This window comes from Haemaphysalis longicornis, unplaced genomic scaffold (genome assembly GCF_048455015.1).
Source record: "Haemaphysalis longicornis isolate Haplotype H1 unplaced genomic scaffold, Haemaphysalis longicornis Haplotype H1 scaffold_10, whole genome shotgun sequence".
In the NCBI taxonomy this organism is placed as follows: domain Eukaryota; kingdom Metazoa; phylum Arthropoda; class Arachnida; order Ixodida; family Ixodidae; genus Haemaphysalis; species Haemaphysalis longicornis.
In genome coordinates, this window is record NW_027526204.1 from 3,197,441 (window position 1) to 3,220,012 (window position 22,572).

General features: G+C 47.7%; 1 protein-coding gene across 2 annotated transcripts in view; it reads left to right on the forward strand.

Moving 5' to 3' along the window:
* The window catches only part of LOC144158126 (protein arginine N-methyltransferase 7-like), an 86,145-nt gene that overhangs the window by 47,785 nt on the left and 15,788 nt on the right, over positions 1-22,572 (forward strand). The window contains exons 9-12 of one of the 2 annotated variants that reach the window (XM_077688779.1): positions 2,159-2,285; positions 3,738-3,821; positions 3,945-4,067; positions 6,067-6,303. In XM_077688779.1, the coding sequence (XP_077544905.1) occupies positions 2,159-2,285; positions 3,738-3,821; positions 3,945-4,067; positions 6,067-6,303 (571 nt within the window). The remainder of the gene's footprint in view (positions 1-2,158; positions 2,286-3,737; positions 3,822-3,944; positions 4,068-6,066; positions 6,304-22,572) is intronic. The other variant, XM_077688780.1, reaches the window with a different exon arrangement.

Sequence of the window (22,572 nt, forward strand, 5' to 3'; positions counted from 1 at the left end):
TGAGTTGCGCGGCGTTTGCTATGCATGCATTACTCTCAGAACGTTATTAATTTCAAATCCATGGAAATAGGATCGAGAACATTGTCGAAGAAACAAAAAATCAGTTAGCGACAAGGTGGCACCCTTTCCATATCAAACAAATATTGCCCGACGGGACGTACGACAAAAAGAGTAAACGGGCGCTCCGGTTGAAACGCCAGATAAACCGGAATCGGCCACACGCGATTACAAAACAAACAAAACGAACCCTAAGGGATAATTCGCGGAAATATGAGAAGTAAAAGCACAAGGACGTCCCAAAGCTTTTTTACACGTGAGCCTGAGCGCAAGGTAATAAAAGTTTGCAAACAGGTAATGAAGCACCGCTACAACCTGACTGATATGACAAAAATCCGGCTTTAAGTTAGCCTTGTACAATTCTAGGTGCACGATGTTCTCACAAGGGTACATTGCTTTTTCCATTCTCACACACAGTGCATTTCTCACGCAGCTCCCCGTCGCTCGGTCAACAGAACAAGGGAGCATTTTCTGTGATATCGTTGTACAAGGAACGACATCCCGGGACACAACACATGTTCGACATCGTCATTGCACTACTTAAGTCGCATCACAAGAGCGTGAGATGCACGTTACATTTTTTTCCCGTACAAAACAAACACCACTCGCCGCGGCTCCGCTGTTCGAGCCAGCGCAACGCCGCCCGAGGAGTGACCTCAGTGAGAGGGTGGCGCCACCGCGCGGCGGCCAAACGCAGCATATGAAGCTCTCCCATCGAGTTACGGAGCAGTTTCGTGACCAGTAAAGCATTGAAGGACTCTGGTACCGGTAAGATGCAGCTGTCATACACTTTCTTCTTCAGGGACAATGGTAGGCTGCCATTCATTACCTGAGAATGTCTGCCGTGTGCACTCCACCCCATTCTTATCCTTCTAATTATCTCTGCCTCATGGTTGGTATCCGGGGTCACAACTTGGCCAAAGTAGATATACCATTTCCGCTTACCATTTCCACGGCCTTGCCACCTATCGAACGGCTGTGCTGTCCCGAGGTTATTGATCATTACTTTCTTTTTGTGCGTATTAATTTTCAGGCCCACGGTTCTACTCTGTAGTGAGCATGCTTTGCAATTCGTCCCCCGAGTTACTTAGCAAGTCAACGTCACCAGCAAATCTGAGGTTACTCAGGTATTCTCCATCAACCCTTACTCCCACCTATTGCCAATCCAACGTTCTGAATACTTCCTGTAAACATGCTGTGAATAACATTGGAGACATTGTGTCTCCTCGTCTGACGCCCTTCCTTATAGGTATTTTACTGCTTGCCTTATGGAGGACGATGGTGGCTGTGGACCCATTGTAGATATCCTCTAGTATTCTCACGTAATGCTCGTCTACACCCTGATTCCGCAATGCCTGAATGACTGCTGAGGTTTCGACTGAGTCAAATGCTTTCTCAGAATCTATGAAGGCTATATGTAGGGGTTCAGTATGCTCTGCGCGCTTCTCCATCACCTGATTGATCGTGTGAATGTGGTCCATTGTTGAATAGCCTTTAATGCTTGCTCTTTAGGTTGACTGAAATCTAAGGTGGCTGAAATTGTGTTGGCGATTACCTTGGTAAGTACCTTGTAGACGACTGACAGTAGGCTGATCGACCTGCAATTGTTCAAGTGCTCCCACCAAAGGTGAACACAAAGGAAGCGAAAGCTGTTTGTGAGAGGTTTAAGTGAGGGTAAAGAATGATTGAAAGGTGAGGTGCGATGTGTGGTTGGATTGGGGCATGTTTCCTTCATAGTGCGAATTTTCGCAGCTCCCGCAACATGAGTTGTGGGTGTTCTACACCGGGACTCTGCCTGTGATGGGGGCACACTGGTCGTGTCACTTGATTCTGCCGACGTGACATTGTTGGTGCTGCCGCTGCTCTGCTGCGTAGTGGGCGCATATAGCCGAGTGAAGGGGTGCTGCAGTTGTGGCGTCCCCACGAGGAGCAGCTTGTGTAGACCTGGCTCACCTTCTGTCCCCAAGCACTGGCACGGCCTTCCCCAGCACATCCCATCGACCTTCAGGGAAAGTGTCATATTTGTGAGGGACAACCTGTGGCAGTGTTCCCAATCTCCTGTACCCTTCGGTGTGGGATAAAATATGACGATGCCTTGCAGAGAAGCCGATCAAGTTCCCCAGCCTCCCCACTGCTCCTGTGGCCTGCACAATCTGTGCAGCCGCTCCAGGCTGGCCATGCTGAACGACGATGCCAGGAACGCCACGTACGCAGCCGCACTGCGCAGGGTGGGTGCTGGTTGCTGCTATTGCCGCACAATGGGATGGACAAACGTGTCTGCATGTTGCCACGTTTGTCCCGAATTCCCTCCATTTAAACGGGGTGCAGTGCCGAGCCGTGGGAATGTGACGCTCACGAGAGTTGGCAGCGCTTCATCTAGGAAGGGAACAAGGAGCGGAAGCACGCTTCCACTGTCGGCAACGGTGGCCTCGAGAGTTGTTTTGAGCGGCATCATTGCGGCCTTCACTGCACTCGGGGCAGTGAGATGGTTTGTCGAGGAAGTGGAAGGAGAATCATGACTCCTCTTCCCGATAAGGGACTTCACATCACTGACATGAGAGATCCAGAAGGAAAGTATACTAAGGAATTCATCGTACTAGCGAACATGAAGACAAGGACACGGCTAAAGAGAAGACGAAACACATGTAGACGAAACATCTAGAAGACGAAACACCTAGAGTGTGTTTCATCTTCTCTTTAGCTGTGTCCTTGTCTTCATGTTCGCTAGTATGATGAATTCCTTAGTATACAGTAACCAACTTGCCCAACTTAGCGCTTTAGTAGTCCAGAAGGAAAGGCCATGTTCAATGTTCCGGCTCCGATGGAACGAGCCGAGATCCTGTGCAGCCGACAACACCAGCCAGGCATTGGGTGCAGATTGGTGGCACATTCTGGGCATTGCAAACAGGTGTGTGCTCTGTTGTCTGCATGTGACGAGACTCCAGACGGACGCATGAAGCAGCATTGGTGCGCTCTGCCGGCACACATGCACTGCTCCAGTTGGTTGTGTGTGGTGCGATACTGGAGGGCTAGGGGCGGGTTCTTTCTCTGCTGTTTGAAGTTTGTGGTCTCTCCAATCTGCACATGTGGCCAGCCTGCGCAGGGAACGACGTAGACAGTGCCGGGACACTTTTCTTTGCGCAGTTTGACCCTTCACCTTTTAGCTTGTGCCCATGTTTAGAACATGGCAGATGAGCAGTGTGCGCATTGTATATGGGCGAAGCATGCCTGATAGTGCCTTGCTAATTCTGGGCACATGCAACCTGGCCCCTGATTCACCGTTCTGTGCACTGGACGCAGGGAGTCGGCAGCTCTTATTCATACGCGCGTTTCTATTCTGGGTCTCTTCTTCTTCTCACTCATCTTCGCAGACACATGTGGGTTTCAGTAGTTATGAGCTCCCAGGAGTGTGCCATCCTGTGATTGACTGCAAGCGAAAATTTGTCTGCACATGTGCATGCCGTCACGACACTTCATCGCCAGCTGCTGCTCCCTAGCCAAGCAATGGCCTACCCTGCAGTGACAGAGGGATCATTTGCATGAGTGGGATCACCCTAGTGAGACGTGGATGGAAGGTGGTTGTGTGTTAGTTAATGCCAAGCAATTGCCTGTTGTCGCACCACATTGGGACGTGCGTGTTGTGTGCTCTTCAACAGCCCCTCCTCCTGCCCCTCTTCCAGGTGGTCACTGGGCAGTCGGTGTGCCTTTGCGTGGGCAATGGAAGCCTGCTGCCTCTGATGGCTGCCAAGCTGGGAGCCAAGAAGGTGGGAGGAATGCTCACCTGTTCACTCTGCACTCGTGAATGAGGTTCCACAGAATTGGGACGTTGTCTCAACCAGATGGCCATGACGAAATCTGTTCTTTTTTCATGCTGTCTGGCCCCGCAGGTGTTTGTGCTGGACTCGGATGACCGGCTGGTTGGCCTGCTGGAAAGCTACGCCAAACACAACGGCCTGTTGGACAGGATCCACGTGCTGCCAGACAACCCTTCTACCCTGGAGGAGGAGAAGGTGGATTGGATTGTCTTGGCTGGCTGTCTTAAGGGGGCCACGAAGACACGATACCGCATGTTTGGGTCACTAACAAGGCTGCTTTTCCCCCAACAACAATGGTGACAGATTTAACTTGACCCTCCTGCACACCACTGAGATACTGAGGAACCGAGACGACGCAGTGGGAACACCTCAGCCACTTGGTGGCCCTTTCTCCACGACACCTCGCACAAGCTGGCTTGTGTGACGGGCAGCCACCGACTAAAGCCACTGCCAGAAGCATGGCTGGGTAATTGCAGCGGGGCCCCTCGCTTGTTTTCCAATGGGGGTGTCGTGGAGTTTCGCACTGGTAGACGCCAGAGGTAAATCTAGTGCTGCAATTGCAGGCCGTGTGAGGCGCCACCATTGCAGCTAGCGACGTTCCTCGTCTCCGTGGCTTGGCTAGCCACAAGGCTTCTTTTTTGTCTCAAAGAAAGAGTTGACAAAACAGGGTAACTGTCTCGTCGTTCTTTGTTTTCTCTGTTCCGGTTTTGAAGCGCTCGTTTTCCTTGAGCAATTCACCAACTAGCCCAACAGCATATTTTACTGAAATATAGGCAATATTCGTTGAAAAGTTTAGCGGTCAATTTCTTTGCTTGGTAACGCTGGAAACGGCCACAGACATGGCCGATGCGCCACAAACGTGGCGCGGCTTGGGACACTGCGGCCGCACGCCGCAGAAAAAAGACACTGGCGTGCCTCATCTGCTCCGTTCCAATCCGATTCTAAACGGTGGCGTCAACAGAGATGTTATTAATCGCACTCACATTCAGCTGGCGGCAATACTTTGTGAAGGTGAGGTAGAGTTTTTAACGTGAAACAGTCATGTGTTTCACAGTCGTGCTTAGCACGGACAAGTACCGCCATCCCGCGGAGCCCGACGTAATGAGTGATGGCACACTCGCATGGTTGCATGGCGGAGAAGAGGGGTGCCTGATCTGGGGGCCGTGCGCACAACGTCACCTAGCAACGGACGCCTGGCCACAGATGTGGCGGTGCACACTTGGTTGCCTGCACGCATTCCACGCCATTGAATACCGGCTACACAGTGGAACCCCGCTGATACTTCCCCTGGTTTTGCGACGACCTGCTTGTTACGATGAATCACCGGGGTCCTGGCAAATTCTCCATAGAAGCAATGCATTAAGAACCGCGATGATAAGACACTCGGCTGCACGACGGACCCTGGCGGGTTTTTCCCGTCTTTTACACCGCTTGGCCGTCTCATCTGGACCTTTCTTTATTCTTAGCCCCCATTTGACGCCGCTTGATGCGCAAAGGTCGGCAAGCGGTCCAGGCCACTTGCTGAAAAGACGCAAGCAAGCAGGCCGAAGCATGAGTGGGTAAACGCAAAATGTGGCAGTGCAACGCCGGCACATGCGGGGAGAAAAGCAAGCACAAAAAGAACAGAACTCCCGCTGGCGCAGTTTCAGGCAGGGGGCACGTGAGCACTGTGAAGCAGGAGTTCACCTTTGACGACCCCACGTGGCAGCAGAAGGCCAAAGCGGCAACTGCGGGTAGTCCCAGTCCAGGTGGGCCGTGAATTTGAAGCTCCCATCGAGCCAGCAAACACGAAAACACATACGACGCAACCCCACGGCAATGATTGAACACCTGCTTTCCTTGCCCACTTGATCCAAATTTCACAACGCTCTCTGCCCTCCATCTGGTCTCTTTTCCCCTCTCAATTGGCTTGACCATGTGGGCCTTATCTTGTGCGCTCAAGGCTGGCGGGCTATAGGACAGACGGTCTGCGCCTGTCCTGTGTTTCCCACCGTTTTGTGGCCATCTCAAATTGGGCAGTTTTTTCTTTGTGTTGAAGATGCATTAACTCGGCCACCAACAAGTTCTTTTAGGCGCAAGGAAGCTTGTTGGGGTGTTTATTGCGTTGGCTGGCTGACGGGGAGTGGACATTTTATTGAAGCGGAGTTTGGACTGTATGAGCAGCCTGCCTCTCCCGTTCTCCTGCCGGCCCCAGGCAGACGTGGTGCTGTCGGAGCCCTTCTTCAGCTTCAGCCTGCTGCCGTGGCACAACCTGCACTTCTGGGCCCTCCGGCACTCGCTCAGCCCCCTGCTTCACCCCAAGGCCGTGACCCTGCCGGCGGCTTGTGCCCTGTATGGCGTGGCCGTGCAGTTCCGCGACCTGTGGAAGATCCGGGCCCCGGTCGGGGAGGTGGAAGGCTTCCAGCTGGCCGCTTTCGACAGGCTGATCGAGGTGAGAGCATTGGCCACCTGCATGGTGACAATCATCTTTGCCAATGTTGTTCCCAGCCAACTTGGAGGCCTTCCAGAGCAACCTGTTGGCCAGCATCTAAGCACATCTGAGCACGAACTCATCGCCGCCGGTCGCCCCTTCATGCGTGATTGTGTGGGGAAGCAGCGGAAAAGGGTGCTCGTGCAGCCAGGCTTCATGCCTGTTGTTTCAGCACAGATGACTGCTGCCGTTTGGGTTGGTGTGTTGCGCAGACTGCACAGTAGGGAAAACAGACAACCCCATGTTGGTCCACTAGAATGAAAGTCCAATCCTTCCTAGTTTCGTTCAGCTAACTGGCCAGGAAATATGCTCAGTAGCAAATCCCAAAAGGACCTGCTTTGTCATAATGCACCTAGCTTCACTGGTCGTCCTTCTTTGCAAAGTGGAAGAACGCTGAGCATTCTTTTTTTTTTTTTTTTTTTTGATGCATGGAAGCTGCAATAACTTACTCATGGGTGGGAGACGTTATCAGGCGTGTGTTGAAGAGGATTGGGATGTGTACAATGATCAGTTGGCCCTCCCCTGCTGTGGTGTGCCCCACAGGGGACGTGGGGCTTCAAATGTGCACAGGCCTGGGTGTGGTCTTTGTTTGGGGAGAGCACGGTGGATGTGCCGTCCCTCAAGCCACCCGAGAGGAGCAGCACCAGGTCAGGTTGACACTGTGTAAAACTTTACACTGTAAAACTTTACACTGTGCAGAACAGTGTAAAACTTCAAGTACATTTTGGCTTTTTAAGTGCAGAGCACTTTAGGCGCTCGCCTTGTCGTCCTAGCTCGCTCGCTCGACCCAAGTATATAGATCATTACTAAACAGCGCAGCAAAAACACGGACACTTTAGCTGAGGTACACAGGACGAGCGCTGTCCTGTGTCCTGTGTACCTCAGCTAAAGTCCGTGTTTTTGTTGCGCTGTTTAGTAATGATGGAACCAACTTGCCCAATACTGCACTTTGCTTATCCAAGTATATAGAGTACCATGGTGGCGTCCCAGGGTAACACTGTTGTTCGTGGCGTACCCCAGAGGCTTCGAAAGCCAAGCGGTTTATATAGTCATAAGCATGCGAACTCGTGAAACGCTGGCGCTTATCATACACCTTCCTGTTGTTTAGCGTAAAGAAAACTATAGGTGCATTGGAGGGAAAATTTGCGTAATTAACCGGCAGCGCCCGCGTTCTATTAGTTAAGGACGTCCGTTGGGTTGGTTTTTACTATAGTAAACGCAAAATGTGGCAGTGCAACGCCGGCACGTGCGGGGAGAAAAGCAAGCACAAAAAGAACAGAACTCCCACTGGTGCAGTTTCAGGCAGGGGGCACGTGAGCACTGCGAAGGCAGGAAATTTGAATTGCATGGGGTAGTAGCAGTAAGAGGTACAGCCCATTATGGTGAATCACTGCTCTGCACTTCCAACAGCTTTCACATTGAGTGGAACGGCTTTAATTTTTTGTTCAGTCTTTCTGCCGAGTGCAATCCGTATAAGGAGGATTTCGTAATTTACCCATCAACCGATTTCTTTTCACATGCTCAATAGCTGAAATTGTCACTTGTAGTCACTTAACTGCAGTTTTCTCAGCTTCAAGTTTTTTTGTTTTTTTTTTTCTTTTTTCATATGTGGCTAGCCTTACAAACATTTTCATGTCGTATTTTTTTTCCCCCCAAAGGAGTTCTATAACATTATACAGTGTAGACCAATCATAACGTATGTCACGGAAGCCGCTCAAATCCGCACTATAAGTGGTAGCGGACTATAAACAGAACTTGCTCGAATTTAACCAAATTGCAATGTGCCTTCTTTATCACCACTCAAACAAAGGCCTCATTTCTTCTTTTTTCCCACATGAGAGACGCTGCTGCACAGTCTTAACTAGGGTGTCTCGACATCACACACATTGAGGCACCCTTGGTGTTGCAAACAGCGCACACGCCTTTAACTTCCTTTGTGTTTGTGTTTTGAGGGAGCATGGCTGCGTTTCTTAGCGTCTAGGAACAGATGCCGCGGGAAAACGGCAGAAGAACGCGGCCGGGATTTTTTTTCGCTCCACCTTGCATTCGCGATGCCGAAGGCGGCTGCTTACCCCGCATCGTGGCTCGCTACCTCCCACGGTTTGAAAAGGGAAAGTCATACTAACGGAGACAGTGTGGGGAAGGAGAAGAGCGGGGGCTTCTGAGGTGCATACACCAAGCAAGGGCAGTTGTGGTTGTCACGTGTGTGCAAACGAAATACGCTAACTAAAGAGTGCCTATTTTTTTCTTTTCTGTATCGAAGATAGCGGAGAGCAGGGAGTGCGCACTGCATGGGATGGCTGGCTCTGTCTCTTTTACTCTTTCTCGCAACCCTGCGCCGGTCGATCAGCGGACCTGCCGGGAAACCGCACTACAAACGGTATTGTGCTTTGGCCAACCGCATTTTAAACGGTATGCGTATGCATTGACTTCTATGGGAGGCCTACCGGTGGCCAGGAAATATCTGGTCCCGCACTATGAGTGGTTACGTTATAAATGGGCTACGCTGTATTGTTGAATTCGGGATGAAATGGTCTGCATGCTGATGCTATTTTTATTGGCTCAGTGTGCCTCAGGTAAATTTTACGAGTACAGTAGACTCTTGATAAACAAAATTTCAAGGGACCGAAAAAATTAGTTCCATTTACAGGAGTTCCATTTACTGAGATAGATGTGTGAAAGTGCAAATTTATGTGCGTACACACTCTTAATACCATTTTATGGAACTCTAAGCACTAGAAGGTGAATGTAGCTGATAGTTTTTAGTTTTTTCAACTACAAGAAGCATAGGCACAGCATTCACAAAGTTGATTTGGCAACAGTGAGTCGCTGTGCCACTACAAAATGCATCAATTATTTTTGTTTGAGCCCTTGACACTGCATCTTCACGGAGGCTAAAGGTCTCAACTTCGCGAGTGCTTGCAAGCCTCCAAATTCAGAAGACGGCTACGCGGTAATTAAGTGCGAATGGCACCCGATGGCACGAATCCGATGGCAGCTGAGCCCTGTAGCCTTGGGCATTGAATCGAGACCGAACGACTGTTGCATTCATTGCACTAACACAGCTGACCAAGATGAGGCAAGAAAAAGCATGGAGGAAGAAAAAAAATAAAACAGCCGGAACTGTAAAAATCTGATTCTCATGCACAAAAGTTTCACAAGAAGTTCCATTTCTGGTTCCGTTTACACGGTGATGCGGATATTTTAGTTTCGATTAGCGAGAGTTTTTTTACGTTATCTGAATACAAAACCAACCAACTTACAGGCTCCATTTAAGCGATTTCCATTTATCGAGATTCTGCTGTAATAATATGAGCTCTTTTAAGTTTTATGAACACGGTACTCGGCACAGTTAGGCTAATTATATCCGATCAAGTGTGTTTACAGGGGTATAAATGGCGTCAGCATTTCTGAATACCATTTCTGAATACCATTCGTTCAAAAGCATTTTGTCTAGAAGGCCCCTTAACAGCCCATGAGAAATTACCTAATGAGGCCATAGTATTTCGTTTTGAACTTTGTGCTGCTGAGCCCAGTGACGGGGGATCGTTTCCCAGCCGCGACGGCTGCTTTTTCTATGGAGGCAAAAACGGCCGTATGTGTGAGATTTTGGCGCACGTTAAAGATGGTCAAAATTAATCCCGAGCTGGCACGCCTCATTGTCTGTGGTGTCAGTGCATTAAACCTGATGATCAATCATCGATCAATTTGTTTATTACTCAAGAAATAATTGTGCTTTTTGAAAACTAGTGCCATATTTGAAAGGGGGAAGAGAATACATATGCCCAGTGATTTTCATAATGCTAATGAATTAATAACAAGTTCATTTTATGACCACTGTCCTTCCTTCCCGTGGCGGTTCCGTAAAGTTATCCTTGACAAGGATATGAGGCTGGGTCCAGAGGATAGGGTTTGTAGAACAAAAGACAAGGGGAGTTTGCAAAAAGAAAAAGTGAGTGTGTTCGTGCGAGCTCCACTCGATTGGAAACCTCACCACTTGCATGTCTCAGTGGTGCCCACCAGGACTGGCGTGCATCGGCTGGGCTGTGTGGTGACGCCTCTGGTTTGAACATTCAGTGCCCAAGTGTCTGACAAGCATTCACACAGGCTAGTCGAGACATCCAGAGGGGTTCAGGTCGCTGGGACGTTGGGGATGTGCGGGGGTGTTCAGGGCAGGTTCGCACGGTTCCTGGAAAACTTTGGAAGTGTCATTTTATGGCCTTGGCAGTCCTGGACCTTTCTAGCGGTCCTTGAAAACCCTTGATTTTATGAAACATGGTTAAGTAGCGCGGTAAGGACGGGACAAACGTAGAGACCACGCAGGACTAGCGCTAGATTTTAACTCTTTTGTGACCGCGGCAAAATTGACCGGTTTTTGGGGGTACAAGAAAACATTTTTCTGCTAAAAAAATTGGTTAGTCACTAATTACAGGAACACAAAATGCAGATTATTTAATGGCCTTTCCAATAACACCAGTCTTTTATATGTTTTCATACATCATAGTTCTGCAAAAAATATCAAAATCAAAACTTTTGTCAAGTTGTCAAAGAAGATGATAAAAAGGGAGTTGTGTATAACAAACTACCTGTAGTAGAAAAAAATTAGAATACACATTTTGTAGGGAAACATTTCAAAAACACACCCAAGGAAAAATGTCAGGTTGCACAGAACAGTTTGTCAGATGTAAAAAAAATGTTAGCCTGTGTGGTGCCCAAGCGGTGCGGTGAAGCCCAACCTCCATTTCAAAATGTGCAATTTTGGGTGGTTCCCTGGAAGAAATCTGGCGGTTTGACATTATGAGAGGCACCAATTTGCCCCTGCGTAACGCAAAAACATCTTGTCAATGACTGACTCTGCATTTACAGCCAGCACAGTATGAGGGACAAGCACGCGATGAGGAAAAACATGCATGAAGTTGAAAACGGAACTTCGTGGTTGATGCTTGTTGACGTTCACTGTCAGTTATCTCTCGAAACATAAAGTTGCGCTTTATTATCATCTTCTGACTCGCAATTGTAGCCTTGCTTGCAGGAACGAGGTGCAATGCGCTAGAATCAGGCCCTGCAAACTTTGGCCGAGTAGCTGTTGCGCGATGAAAAAGATAAGCACAACGAGCCTCCTCTAGTGCAGCGCCACCTATCATTTTTGAAATGAAACAGTACGAAAACTTATCGGAGAGTTCGTCCGAATAGATAGTTCAACTAAGCAGCAACACTAGGCACCCGGAGATACCCTCGTATGGAAACGAAACTGTAAGGCGAACAGCTGGCAGTGTGTAAGGCCGGTTTGAAGATCTCTCTTCGTCGGAACAGATATCTGTCGACTGGGTGTTATCTTTTGACTTGCATCAGAAGTTCTTATCACAGAAATTGGGTTAGAATTAGGTGAAATCAGGAGCGGAATGCTTTGTTCGAGGATCAGTCGTGGACGCTCAAGGTGCCATGGCAGGTAGCCTTGAAGTTGGACGTAACTGCATAGTAACGCTAAATATGAATTTCGCGATGCAGAAAAGAAACCGAATTGATTGATTGATTGAATAAACTTTATTCAAGACAGCAAGCGTGATGTTAGGGCGCCCGCCCGGTGTGACCGAAACTGTTGTAAACTGTTTGTGAATGGTCCTGTGGTAAGTAGAACTATAACACAACTTAGAAGATGGTACACAAAGGCAATAAAACTGCCTAAAATCATAAAGTAGCTCTGCAAACAGTCACTGGTTGACATTTTCAGTCAATTTCAGGGATTATTACTGTCAGAGTGCAAAGCTGGTGATTGAAAATCATTTTCTGATTCATCATTCGTACCCTGATAACAAAAACCAAACGCTGATGCAGAGCAATTACCATATTTACTCGCGTAATGAACCCACTTTTTTTCCAGAAAATTCGGCATGAATTTGGGGGGAGGGTTCATTATGCGGGAAAAAATTGCAACAGTTTTAAAGGTTGAAATTTTATACAATAAAGTTGCTAAGAGAACCGCTGTCAGAGCCTTGCCATTTTCGTAAAAACACGTAGGTAATTATGTAATCAAATTTCTTTCTTATTCACAACATGCTAGTGGGTCCCTACTCGCCATGGAGCTGTCCTCCTCAGTAAAGTGGCTTGCTGCCTCACATTTGTTGTCGGCCCACAGCGCACCGTCTTGCGTGCTATCAAGGCACTCCAAAACTTCTTTTCCGACACCGGGAAACTTCCCTTCTTTGGACCCACGAAACACACGGCGACCCCCTGTTCCCCGCCCAAAAACCTCGTTTTCGCCCATTGCGTACACGAAGTGCCGCCCAGCCGCGCAGTTTCCATGTGCGTCAACGCACGCTGCACCACCTTCAGTTTAAATCTGGCTGTGTAGCTCATGTGCTGGCCCATCGTACGGCGCGCACTAGGAGCACAAACAAAATCACGCCATATCCACGGAATGAATGATGATAAGTGGGGCGAAGCTCGAGAGGGGGAGATCATCGGTAACCGTAACTCTCCCGCGAAAGTTCGCCCATTACATCATTAAGAAAGACGTAAGACTGTGTGCGTACATTGTACAAATCAACTTTTATTTTGTTCTTTTATTTTGTTCTTGTTCGTTTGTTGTTTCGTTTCTTCGTTTGTTCTTTTCATTTCGTCGTTGTCATGACTGGATTGCGAGGTCCCTTCATTACGACGGCTTTATGATCTGTGAAATGAAGCGAGAGAGGTTCTTGTACTGGCTGCAATGGGAAGTTTGCAAACACTAAGTCTATACACGTTCCTCGGATCGTGGTAGGGTTCATATGGATACATCTGAGTGCGTATTTGAAGAAAGAACTTTTATTTAGGGCGAACTTGTGCCCGAACAAGACGAGAGGAAACGAGCAAAGGTCCTTGCGTCTCGTTCCATCTCCGAGAACGACTGCCTGCGTTCGTGGCGTGATCTCTTGCGTGATCTCCCCCTCGCAGTGCACGTGCGCTCGCGCCTCCGTTGGCGAACACAGACAAGCTCGCGCTCCCGGTGCCGAGTTTGCGCTGCTGGTTGCAGCCGGTTCTTGCGCGTGCAACGCGGCCCACTTTGCGACATCACCGAAAGCATGCGGCGGTCACGTACCACGAGACACAAAGGATGGACAGACCCATGGCTTTAGGAGCTTCGCCCCTAAAAAGGTCGTAACACAGCTGAAAAACATAACCACGAGCGTTATGGCGAAGTCGCGGAACCTCAAGAGCAGAGGATTGCGGAGTACGTTTAGTGCTTTGTTCGCACTCCGCCAGAACCAACCATGGCAACAAAGAGCGGGGAAGGAGTGCGGAGTACGTTTTGTGCTTTGTTCGCACACAGAAATGTCTTTGCGACGCAAGAAGGTTCGTTTTGCGTTCAGAAGGTGGCGCTCCGCAAGTGCGCAATTTTTAAATTGTGAGCCACGGCACTCGCGCTCATGTCTCTTGCTACTGTTGAGATTTCTTTTTGTTGGAATGCATTTTTAGCATTTCTGCGCGTACTGTAGCGTGATATCAAGTTACTATGATGGTCTAAGGAATCTGCAATCATGCTGAGATAAAAACATAGTCCCTCTGCATTTTCTATTCAAAGTGACAAAAAAGCAAATTTTCAGGAAGACAAGTGGGGTTCATTACGCGTGTAAATACGGTACGAGTGGTACGCATTCTTTTTGGTAGCAGTAACGCGCAATGACAACGCCCCTTTTCCACACTCAGGTGATGCAAGTGCGTGCCAAAAATCATGTTTTGGTTGCAAAAATGAAAACAAAGCTGCTTTTTAAAGGGCACTTTCTGAGCTAACTCCAAATAACATGACTTGTTCCTGAAACGCCTGGAATGCTATGAAAAGGGGCTCCCAAGCTATCGTGATTTTGAATAGCTGCGGTAACGAAAGATTTAATGGTGATAATCAGTGGCTCTGTGTCTTCGCAAAAATTTAATTAAAGTGTTTGTCATTTATTGTAAGTGTTAACCAGTGCAAAAAAAACATTGTAACAATCAAGTTTCAGTGTATTCGTAAAATTACAACTATCGCAGTGGTGGAACAGCTGCGCCATTTGCGCCATTGAGTGCCAAACGTGTTTAGCTGCGCCATCCTGCGCCGAACCGCCCTGTTGCGCCAAACCCGCCCGAATTAAGGGGGACGCGGGTCTTTAAATGGTCGAAAATCGTGAAAAAATGCATTTTGGGAAAAACACAGTTTTGAAGTCCCCATACCTTCAAGCACCTCCTCTAAAAGTTTCAGAGCTGAATTCGGTCGGGAAAGATCTTAAAATAGACTTTGTAAACGCAGTGGGAGCCGCAAAACGCCGAGAATCGGGCTAAAAAGCTTGGTCTTCGCGCACGCGCCGCACTCGAAGCAGGCTGCTGGCGACGGCCGTCTTGGGCTAGACTTGTAACTGCTTTCTTTGTGCGTATTTTGCGCTATCTCAAAATGGCGTCCCATGAGGAGAACGAACCTTACCGCCGATTTCGCGAAGATCGTTTACGAGTCGCTGATTGGCAGGAGCAGGCGCGCTCGAGGCAAGCCCCCCGTTCCGCGTCTCTGATTGGCCGGTGCGCTTGAGCCGCCATTTTTTTTCGTTTTGTTTTTGCATGCGTGCGTCCGCCGCCGCAATATTTTCAATCGGGTGCGTTTTCTCTGCAGTTAGTGACTGCGATTCCATCACAACGTCTTTTCGTCTTGTGCCGCAATGCTTGGAGACCTTTACCTCAACGATTTACGCACTGCAAGTGCACGAAAAAACGACGAAACACGCCGTGAGCGGCGCTGCCGGGATCACGGCTCCACCGTCCGGGATCTCCTGTTACGTACGAAGCCTAGTCCGAGAAGCGCCACGTGGAAACGTCCTGATTTAGCTAGCTGGTGTGCTTTGGTCTTATTTGCAAAAAAAAAAATGTTGGCAGCACAATATGTTTGTGCTTTTCTTTAGTTTCCAGAGACGTTGAAGGTAATGCAAAGTAGGAAGTACCGTTTGTGAAGTTCAGCAAAAAGTGTAGTTTTCCAGCGCTGTTTGCAAAAGTTTTCATTACTTGCAGAGAGCTTTTCCGGTAATTTTTGTGGTACGGTCGCATTCTTGTTTTTTTTGTTGTTGTTTTTTTCCTTGAGGAACAGAGTGACACGGTGCTTTTTTATATTGTAGCTTTGCTGTAGCAAGAGTTAGAAACTAGAGATCTATTTTTCTCTATCTTATTTTGCGACATCATGCTCTGCCTTACGGAGTGTTTCTTTATCTGGCTTTTGACCTAGGATGAAAAGACTGGTATCATTTCATTTGCAATGAATAGGTCTAGGAGGTGAGGCTGTTTGTATCACTCTGGCATTGATCGCCAAATGAAAGTCCACCTGCAGCTGTGCAGTTTCTTATTTTGTGAGATTACGCTCTTCCTTACTGGATGTTTCTTTATCTTACTCTTGAGCTGGGATAACAAGACTGGTATCATTTCATTTGTATTGAATTGATCTAGGAGGTGATGCTGTTTGTATCACTGAAGCGTTCATCACCAAAGTGCATATCACCTACAGCCTTGCTGTAGGTTTGAGGTGCACTGCAGGACAATGTCTAGTTCTGGGTGGCTGCTGTGCTTTAGTCTCATTGACAGCACAAAAATAACAACACGTGGTTTGAACAACACATGAAAAGACACTGAGAAAAAGTGGAAGAGGATACTATACAGTTTCTGAAGTTTAACAGTAGAAAATTTAATTTGCCTTCAAAATTTGTACGGTATTCGTGTAAATTTACGCCAGTCTTTCCAGAATTATCCTTGTCACATACTTGGTGTGGGTTTTTTTTTTGTGAAGAACAGAGCTTCAAAATGATGTTTATTACATTGTTGGAGCTATGCTGTAGCAAAAGTTACCATGATCTGAAACTTCAATTGCATTTTTCTCACTTTCTTTTTGCAAGACCATGCTCTGCCTTACGAAGAGTTTTGTAATGTTGCTCTTGGGCTAGGATGACAAGACTGCTACCATTGAATTCGTACTGGATTGATATAGCAGGTGATGCTATTTTTATCACCCTGTATATGCGCACCTATTTGGAAAAATGAGTAAAGAATAGACAATTTTATACGAATTGTTGATATTAAATGTTCACCTCCTTGATGCATTGCAAAAGTCTTAAAAATGAGTAAAAATAGCATAGCCTGGCAGAGCGGATCTTTTTCATTATATCCGCACATTTCATTATAGAGTTTGATCAAGCGGTACTGCTTAAACCCCCGTAAGGACTGCCTCAATAAATAAATTTTAAAACATTGTATTTCATTGACAAATAAAGCTATGTTAAAACCAATTACATATTTGAAATGAGCATAGAAGCTCATCAAGGCTGCTAATTTCCATCTATCTGGCACTAAAAATTAAAAAATAAATGTCTAGAGACCCACCTCCGCGTGATGCGACCGCCACGATGCCCAGCGCCCGAAAGCTTGGCTGAATCATCGGGTTTTTCGGTTTCATCAATGCGTTACTGGTTACGGTTTCATCAAGACTATGAGCAGCTATCGAATCTGGCTTTGGCTTAGCCATAAGGCAGCAGGCACTACGCTCCATCTGTTTGAAATTTGCATGGTTGTGGTTGCCGGTGTCGGCTACTGCGCCACAATAAATGAAAAATGGCCAAAAGTAAAATGTTTTTGTTTCTCACCAGAAATGGAATAATATTCCATTCCGCTCCGATCCGCATGAAAGGTAATAGTTTATTGGAGGTTAACATCAATTTAGTCCCCCATTTATGGCGATCCTATCTTTGCTGCCCACAACTTTGCGTTGCTGCATGTATTGAACAAACAGGGTCTTGGACGCTTTGCCCTCGCTTGTTAATTCGGTGCACTTTTGCTTTGAAGTATCTGCTCATTTTCGCCCGTAAACTTGTAACGGAAATGAATTTAAAACGGATGCTGGTTGCCTCTTGCCTCCGCCTCCTGTTTTTGTGTATTCAGAAAAGAACAAATAAACTTCAATTAAATTCAAATCAATTCAACTTTGGGGTTAGCTTTGCTTAGTGGGGGATGGTCTATTATTACTAGGGCCTTCTGACATGCTCTATTACATTGTCTGCGGCGTAAGTGCGTAGACTTGCATCCCTGTGACGTGTGAAGAAAAAGCTATGTTCAGCTTTGTACGCACTGAAACTGCTGTTCGATAGAAAAAATGCTAGTAAACACCCTGTTTTACCGAATGCCGCCGTGGGGTCGCATAAACACTGCCCTTTGCTGGACACGAAGCGAGGCCTGTTATCTGACCCCTTTCGACTCTCCGCGTGAGGTTTGGCCTTCGAACGGTAATAATGCGACGCACTCGCTGGGGCCGAAGGCAGATGACTGCTCATTTTGTAAACCTCCAGATACAGTACAAGAACTGCGTTCCTGGCTTAGAGTAGGCTGTAGTGCATGGTAGAACGCCTGAGAATGGTAGAGATCAGGTAATTGGCAGGGGACTTGCACAGCAGCCTGTGCGGAGATTAGGGGGGGCACCATAATGCTGTGAAATGGTGTTACATCTCCTCCAAAAATGCCTTTCTGGCTGCTCCAAGCCTGCTACGAAAGGCACTTTTGCCTGCTCCCAGGACTGCTCCCAAACCCATGGACCCTGTTCCACCCCTGCTATCGCTGATCTTCGATAGTACGAGTCAACATTCTGAGCAGGAACTTCACAGTCCAAGCCATGTCATGATACACTTCAACGAAATCCGGCTTCTGTTCTCCATCTTTCATTACCCGTCATAGCCTGCGGTCGCTTACTCGTTGTATGTTTGCAGCACCTTATACAGTAAAATCTCGATGATACGAATCTTGCAGGACCGTGAAAAATGTTCGTATCATCCGAAATTCGTATGAACCAACACACCAAAAAGTTGAGCACTAAAACAAGTTTTTGTTTATTTATTTTCTTACTTTCGCGTGAAAGGGACACTGAAGTGCTTTGTAAACATTGCGGGATTACTAGCGCAAATTGTAGTCCGGAGTCCATAGGCCATGTTTCGACCACTCTGAGCGCGTTTACGCGAATTTATTTAGTAGAAAAAGCAATTCGAAAATGCTGTCCTCCTCTCTGCACCCTCGCCCATTTTTTGTGGCGTTTTCGTGTGACGTCACGAGGAGACGAGCTGGCAATTGCCTGCGCTACTGCACGGTTCACCGACCTTCCGATCGAGTCAGTCGGCACAGCGTTTAGACCGCCGGCCGCCGACGGGTCGTCACAATTGGCTCGCTCAATTGAAACTAAGCCACCACACGTTTGTGAATGAAAGAATATGCCGTTCTTTACTTTGTTAGTTTGTACACTGTATCTAGCTCCAAGTCGAGTCAAGGCCGCTTCACACAAGCGCTGCACAAGGGCACATGCGACGCTTCGCTGACTTTACGCTAGTGACAAATAGTCACCGAAAGTACTTCAAATGATAAGGCTAAATAAAAGTGTAAACTGGTTATACATTATATACTTTATATATCCAGCCCCACCAGAGCTGGCCTGTGGCCGAGTGGTCTAAGGTGCTAGGTTATTGTTTTGCAAGTCGCATGTTCGAATTCCCGAGGGTGCATTGTTTTTTTTTGGGGGGGGGGGGGGGGGGGGGGTGGCGAACTTTTTTTTTCGTTTTTCGGCCAATGTTTTTTAAACCGAGTTCACCATTTTTGGGCCGTAATGTTCACTGTTCCACGAGCAAGTTTGCAGAACGCGCGCAGACTGCCACTGACGCTGTAGCGAGCTCTCGTTAGCGTGCTGCTGCTTGCGGTCAGTGGGCACGGGCCTGAATCAGCACACCCTTGGCCTGGTGCGAACACGCTTTTTACGATACAGGCATGAGTGAGGCAAGCTACGAATATGAGGGATTGTCACTTGGCGCATGGCATTTGAGCGTCAGCGGTGACGCGGAGGGCATCATCCACTGCGTAGGCCTTGGCTAGTGATTTTTACGATTCCAAGCCGTCCTGGGAGGCTTACCTCAGGCATTTTACAGCCGACAATATGGCAGAAGGGCGGTACGGCGATTACTGAGATATCGAGAAGGCCCATCCAACGATGCCGTTGGATGTCAAACATGTTGTTTTACAGAACCGAAACCGAAACTTCTTTGAATGCTAACCTCGGACATCGTCCAATCACGGTGCCATCTCCTCGTGACGTCACAGCTTTAGTTGGTGCGGCTGCCACAGACCGCGCATGGTAGTTTTTCTTCTTTCCCGCTTTATAACGACTTATCAACCGGATAAACGATGAAAAGTGTGGTAATTTGAGCCAGTCTATGCAGTGCAAGCAAAACCGGGGGAGCTTGGCAAATTCACTTCAGTGTCCCTTGAAGAAATCTGTCTTTCTGCATTTCTTTCTGGATGCATTTCTTTCTGCATGTCTTTCTGGTGCCGCCTTCCAGGCGTCGCAAAGCGTTGTCTGAAAGCGTTGAGTCGTTGTCCAGCTCTGACCGCGTGTATTCCTTTCCGTGAGTGTTCCATTTTTATGTATAATTTGAGCTGTTGCTCGCTACAGCCCCGAGAAATATTGTTTCAACTTGATAACCTGCTTTCGAGTGAAACTTTTTGTCCTTCCACCCTGTAACGGCCCACTTCTGGGCTAACAGTATTAATAAATGAATGAAATTAATTTTTTCACCTCCATGTCGCCGAGCAGTCCTTTCTGGAACGTGTAAGACTTTGCACTCGTCTCCTCACTCGCGGTGCGCAAGCTGACTACACGCCGCAACAATCAAGGCGGCAACCACATGGCGCATTTTTGCACGCGATTCGTGCGCGTCGCCGTTGCATGTGCAATCTTTTCACGACCGCGTTGACGATTCCGTGTCCGCGTCAGCTTCTGCTTTGGTCAGAAAAATGACGCGCGACGTGCTTGGCTGTTTGGAAGCGCTCGAGACAGCCGTCTGGCTCCACCAGAGATGTTCATGCTTACCTCCCCGGCAGATATTTCATGGGTGCTTTCACTAGCGGCACGAATGATGTTTTATTGTGCAGTTTTTGCCCACATTATCTGCTCCTTTACCGCACAAGTGACTTTTTCTGTGCCTTTAGCGGCATTTTAGAGAGCGGTTAGAAGCAATCGCTCGAGCGCCCCGCAGCACTTTGCGGCCGAAGCTGCCGCCATGTTGCCGCCGCCGGTTGGGCCGTGCGCTGCATGCGGGCGGTTCTGCGGCGCTGTCTGTGCGCCTGTGGCGGGCACGGCGTGTTTTCTCGAGCAGGAAAACAGCCCAGCTGTTCCTGGAGAAGGAGTGGCAAAAAGGGGAGAGAGAGCCCGTACGTCGCCTTCGCTTGCTTGCTCGGCAGTCGGGTGCCTCGCCGGCTCGTTCGTATCATCCGCCGGGCCGCGCAGGTCTGTTTGTAACAACCAAAATTTTTTCTATTGCAAACAATGCAATTTCGCCAGGCCTTCTCAGAAATTCGCATCACCCAGAATCGTAACATCGAGATTCCACTCTGTGCTCCTTTGCGTTTGCCTTTACGTGGCAAATGGCGGACGTGGACTTGGCAGAAGTGCCTGGGAAGTGCACCTCTCGGCAGTCGTGGCTGAGCAGAGAGCCACGCAAAGACAGAGCTTTTCCAGACCCAACGAACGCACATCGCGTGAAGTGCAAATGTCTGATGTGTTGGAGTGTTAAAGTACAAAGAGGCGAAGGACGTAGAAGAATGCACAAGGCAGGCGCTGTTTGGCATTTTGCTAAAAAGCCATGACAAAATGGAGACTCCTGAAAGTACCTGGTGCTGTGCACGAGTGCCTGATCCATCCATGCAGTCTCAGCACAGCCATTTGTGCAAGACACATGAATTGGTGGCCTGTCCAGAAATCTTGCGGACGTTGAAGGTAGTAACATCGAGTAAAGTTTGCAAGTTGCAATGAAATGTTCCCAGATAACATAGTGCCAAAGGTCTTCTGTTCTGGGGAGTAACAGCACACGTATGTAGCATGCCATGGTCGTTGACCATTTTTTCTTTCATTTTTTTCATCCATGCAATGGGAGATAGAGAAATGCATCCGTTACGTTATCCTGTTTGATGTGTCTGGAAATGATTACTTACGTCGAAATAAACAGATATTCCAAAATCTGAAACCTCTGAAAAAGAGCAGCTTGAAGGAGCAAGGCAGTTGAAAAGCCGAATTGTCGAGCAGGAGACTGACCACATGCGAAAAACAAAGGCAAAGCTTGGAGCAACAGTTGCTGATTCTATACCTTTTCTCATAAAGCAGGATATGCAGGCAACATTACCAGCATTTTGAAATCACAAAGCCTGATAAAAACAGCAAGAAAAAAGAAAAACCTTTAGACACCAACAAAGAAATAAAAAGTAAAGCTGGAGGAACTTTCATGAACTCATTCACACATAGTATCTAAATGTTCTGCAGCTAACTTCTGAGGCATTGTGCCATAAACAGTTTTTGCATTGTGTTGAAAAGGTTAAAAATCCCAGATAAAAAACATTTGGGGGTGTCCGTGAAAAATTTTTTTTCTGGTCCTTGAAAGTCCTTGAAAACCCTTGAATTTTTTTCCTTTTGAAGCCTGCACGAACCCTGTTGAGCTTGAAATTCTGCTCAAATAAGAGGACTCTTTTCTTTGCCATTTAGGACTGATGGAACAGCTCCAGAGTGGCTCTGCATTTTATGTGCCCACAGAATTTCCACTGCAAGAGCAGTTTTGGACTGCCCATCACGGGCAGTTGTACAGGCAAATAAGAGGCTAAATAACGGCACAGGTAATCTGGTTTCAAGTCTGAATGACCAATATTTGGATTTGAAATTGGTCTCACAGTTCAACTACAGTGCAGACCATTTATAACGTAATAGCTTATAGTGCGGACCGGATATAAAGCGGGTTTTCCTGGCCACCGGTCTGCCTTCCATAGAACTCAATGCATATGCATACCGCATAAAATGCGGTTGGCCGAAGTTGGCCGCCACTGCAGGGAGTGCGGCTGTGCTCCACAGTTAAATCGGACAGTCATGATGATGCAGAATGAGAGCCAGCGCACCAGGGAAATTGGCGAAGCTGAAGAGATGATCGAAAGCAGAGACACATGTGTGATCCAACCATCAATTTTGCCAACAGATGATGAGGTTGTGCGCATAAGTGGTTGCGTGAGATAAGGTTTTGAGCTGTTTGTGATTTTTGCGTGTGTTTTTAATCCCACTTTTTTTTTAACATGAAAGTGTTTGCTGCCAACGTGCGCAGTGCTCCAGGCGGGGATGGTATCACTTGGCAAATGCTCCTCAACCTTGACGAACCAGAGAAGCTCCTGCTGCTAGACGAGCTG